This window comes from Notothenia coriiceps, unplaced genomic scaffold (assembly GCF_000735185.1).
Source record: "Notothenia coriiceps isolate Sejong01 unplaced genomic scaffold, NC01 NC01_scaffold00011714, whole genome shotgun sequence".
Taxonomy (NCBI): domain Eukaryota; kingdom Metazoa; phylum Chordata; class Actinopteri; order Perciformes; family Nototheniidae; genus Notothenia; species Notothenia coriiceps.
The window spans coordinates 1-3,615 of NW_011344415.1; the positions used below are offsets into that span (position 1 = coordinate 1).

A 3,615-nucleotide genomic window follows, 5' to 3' on the forward strand; every position below is an offset into this window, starting at 1 on the left:
ACACACACACACACACACACACACATATACCATGTAATACCATGTAATAAAAACAGGGCGTCATTAATTATTTGTTGTGGAATTTTCGTACATTAGTTTGTCTGGTGCCGTTTTTACCATTATTATATTTATTTGTTTTACGAATTTTTGCACACTCTCCACCTCTATTGAGTGGTGCAGGGTTGACGTATTTTGTAGGCCGACCCCAGAAATAAACTGTGCATGGGTTCCCTCGACAACAAAGCAATGGGATTTCTCCATAGGATTTTGGAAGATAGCTCGAAATAAGGTCTGTGGAAAACAAACCTGTTTGATAAATGCACGTTTTGTTCAGCCGGATAATCTCCACATGTCTACCCTACTTTTATTATTTTCGAATCATAAATCTAGTCGCCAGAAGCAAAATGCTAACCTTATGCTATAAAGGAACTACAGCCGAGTCCAGCAGCACGACTTCAACGTCACGCCTCGTCTCGATATTCAAAAATACAGATTCTAAATGGTACGAGTTGAAGCGTTTGTTTGAACAGTCTGCAGGAGGCAGGGACTTGCTTTCAAGCAGAACAGGGCAAACAAACTTAGAGGAGTGTTTACGTGTTCGGCGTAATGACGTACAATGGCCTCGACAACTTCTGTAGTCCTATTCAGCCACTTGGTAACAACCATCGTTTTTCAGACACGTCAACTCTTCAGAAATCACCAGTGGGGTCACTGCTGATGGGTTTAATGTCGTAGAACAAAACGTGATCCGTCTCTTCAATGTGTCTCAACCACAGACCTTAATTCCAGATATTTTCCTTAAACCTATGGAGAGATCCCATTGGCTCTGAGACCAGGGAACAGGAAGTGGTAAAATGCTGACTCACTTCCGGGTTTTAGGACTCGTCACTGCACCACTCTATTTGCTTGTATTTTAAGCATACTTCATTTAAAGATGAATTTGATTGATAGCATTTGATTTATTTACAGATATTGTGATAATGTTGTTAATAACCTGGGCTTACTTTAATAACTTAAATTAACTTTTTCTCAAGATTCAAAGGCTTTATTTTGTAGTTTTATTTAGTTTAATTTAGTCTAGTCAACAATAAGAAAAATATACGAATATTGTAAGAGACAGAAATGTATATAAAATTGTGCATTCTTCCTCCTCTCCCGTCCTCAGAACGTTCACAGTTTGGAGCGGACCGGCGCCATGTCCTCGGCCTCCTGGGTGAACTCGGCGACGGCGGGGCCCCCCCCCCACCCGGGGATGATCGCCCCCTCTGGACGCCGAGGGAAGCTCATCTACACCCCGATGCTCCGGATGGACCAGGCCTCCGGACGCAGCCAGCCGATGTGGAGCGACGGCAGCGCCAGCCTCCCCGCCGCCTCCCGGGCCGCCGCGGGCTGGTACCCCGGTCAGACCCGGACCCTCGGTAGCGTCAGGATGCCCCCCGTCAGCCACAGCTACCTGGAGAAAGGGAGCGCAGACAGCCTGGTGGAGTCGGTGAGTAAAGTGGAAAATTGTTGATGAAATCCAAAGCAATATGTATATGCAATATCAATATGAACAACATATTAACTATTTCAAAATACTTGGGTTGGATGGGTTCAGAGTTTTTCTAGTTTATCTTTAAAAAGGACATTTGTATTAAAATGGCTGTAACTCTCATTTTTGTAATGCTGATCAAATTTTCCGCTTGTTTTTCTGTGAAATATATAATTATTTTTAAAGCAATAATTCTGGAAAAACAAAGAGGCTGCTAGACTTTTGATAACAAATTATGTATAAAATGTAATGTTTGAATTTAGTAATAGATTCATATACTAATACTTATAACATTGGAATTAGCTCAATAATTACTTAACAAAACTAATTATTTTAGAAAGTAATAATAATACTTTCTCATTCTCCTCAGTCTGTAATTGCATATTATCATAAAAATAAATAAAGGGAACATTTTTCATTTTAATTTGAGTGACTAACGCCATAGACCTGCTTATGTTTGCATGATACAGATAATTATAACCTAATCCCTGCCTGACCCCGTCCTTGCTCTCTCTATCTCACATCAGATCCTGATCTCCGAGGGTCTCGGAGTCTACGCCCGGGACCCGAAGTTCGTGAACTTTGCGAAGCGTGAGATCGCGGAGGCGTGTCACCTGAGTCTGGACGACATGGAGAGCGCGGCGTCCGACCTCATCGCCCGCGGAGCCAGCCAGTCCATCTCTCGCTTCGAGGACGAGCTGGCCGACGAGATGAACTGCGTGATCTCTTACTGAGGTCCGTAAAAAAACTGCATTAACAGTGAGAGGAAGTAAGGAGAGAGGATTGTGAAGGGAGGAAGTGTTATTTAAACCTGCTGTGGAAAGAGAGAGAGAAACGTGTGTGATTTTCTTTTTGTCTGAAGTTCAAATGTTGTGTTTTTTTTGTAAATGCCAAAACACACACTAACACACACCCTGATTTTAAGAGCAGTATGTGGCAGGACTGCGTTGTTTTGCTGCAGAAAACTGGACTTCTTTTTTGCATTGTGTTCTCATTTTATACTGTACATGAACTGTTGTCCCTTTATACTCCTGTACAAACTGTAAAAATAGAAAATATGACATCAATAAAATGTTTATAATTTATTAAACGAATAACGATACGCGAGTGCCCAACAGCATTCGCTATTTTAGAGAAGTATTTAAATATATAAAACATATTGAATATCCTCTTTTAAGAAACATGAAAACTAATAGAAGCATTTTTGATTTTTGTGACTTTAAATAAAGCATCATGTTTTCTCAAATGTGTGTTTCATTTATTATTAATTATTGTAAAATGCCACTTAAAAAGTTTGTTATTCGCCTCCAAAATATTGAAGTAGAAGTGGATGTAGCATTAAATACTTTTTTATTATTATGTATTTAATTTACCTTAATTTAAAGGTCCGATCTCATGCTTTTCCGGTTATTACCCGTCCCCTTGTGTGCTATTAAGGTTTTTCTGCATGTAAACGGTCTGCAGTCACAAACCCTCAAAGTACACCCTATAGCGCAGGGGTGGGGAACCTGCGGCCGCGGCCGTGAGACCATTTGGTACGGCCCTCGAGTTAATTTATAAACACACGCAAAAAAGAAAAAAATTAAAGAAATCTAGACCGCAAAAAAATTAAACAAGCGAGTACCTGTTTTTCCTGGCCAAGGTCAGGGTCCTTGAACACAACACGAGCCTAACGTGTCAACACGTGGTATATGTCTCGTCGGACAGGGGTGTATTTCTGACTGAGAGCAACATAACGCCGCTCCGGCACTTCCAAAAATGTCAGTACCCATAAGGAGCTGTACACATGCCGCAGTTTTTGCGTGGCTGTGTCTTTAGTTGAAAGCCCAGTGGCGATCTGTTCATCTGTCATACTGATCATACAGTCAATAACTTAGTTGTTATTAGCATCTGGTTAGCTAGCTATGCTAACGAATATAAGAAGCTTTTTCTACAACCAGTGAGGTAAAGGCACATCTTTATATGATCATTATAGTTATAAAAAAATAAGAGAATAAAGTAAACAGGTATACAATACTATGACAGTAAAAAACGTGTTATTAATAAACAAGAATACAGTTTGAAAGGGGAGCGATTTGTAAAAT

General features: G+C 40.4%; 1 protein-coding gene across 1 annotated transcript; it reads left to right on the forward strand.

The window, feature by feature from the left end:
* The first annotated feature begins 1,170 nt into the window (after nt 1-1,170).
* On the forward strand, nt 1,171-2,776 carry LOC104946972 (voltage-dependent L-type calcium channel subunit alpha-1F-like). Its single transcript, XM_010772890.1, has 2 exons — nt 1,171-1,489; nt 2,059-2,776. Exons 1-2 carry the CDS (start codon nt 1,196-1,198, stop codon nt 2,263-2,265), a joined length of 501 nt encoding a protein of 166 aa, XP_010771192.1. The 5' UTR covers nt 1,171-1,195; the 3' UTR covers nt 2,266-2,776.
* The last annotated feature ends 839 nt before the right edge of the window (nt 2,777-3,615 follow it).

Coding starts and splice junctions, on each gene's coding strand:
- LOC104946972 (XM_010772890.1), top strand. CDS start 1,196: ATGTCCTCGGCCTCCTGGGTGAACTCGGCGACGGCGGGGCCCCCCCCC. Junction 1,490..2,058: donor CAGACAGCCTGGTGGAGTCG/GTGAGTAAAGTG, acceptor ATCTCACATCAG/ATCCTGATCTCCGAGGGTCT.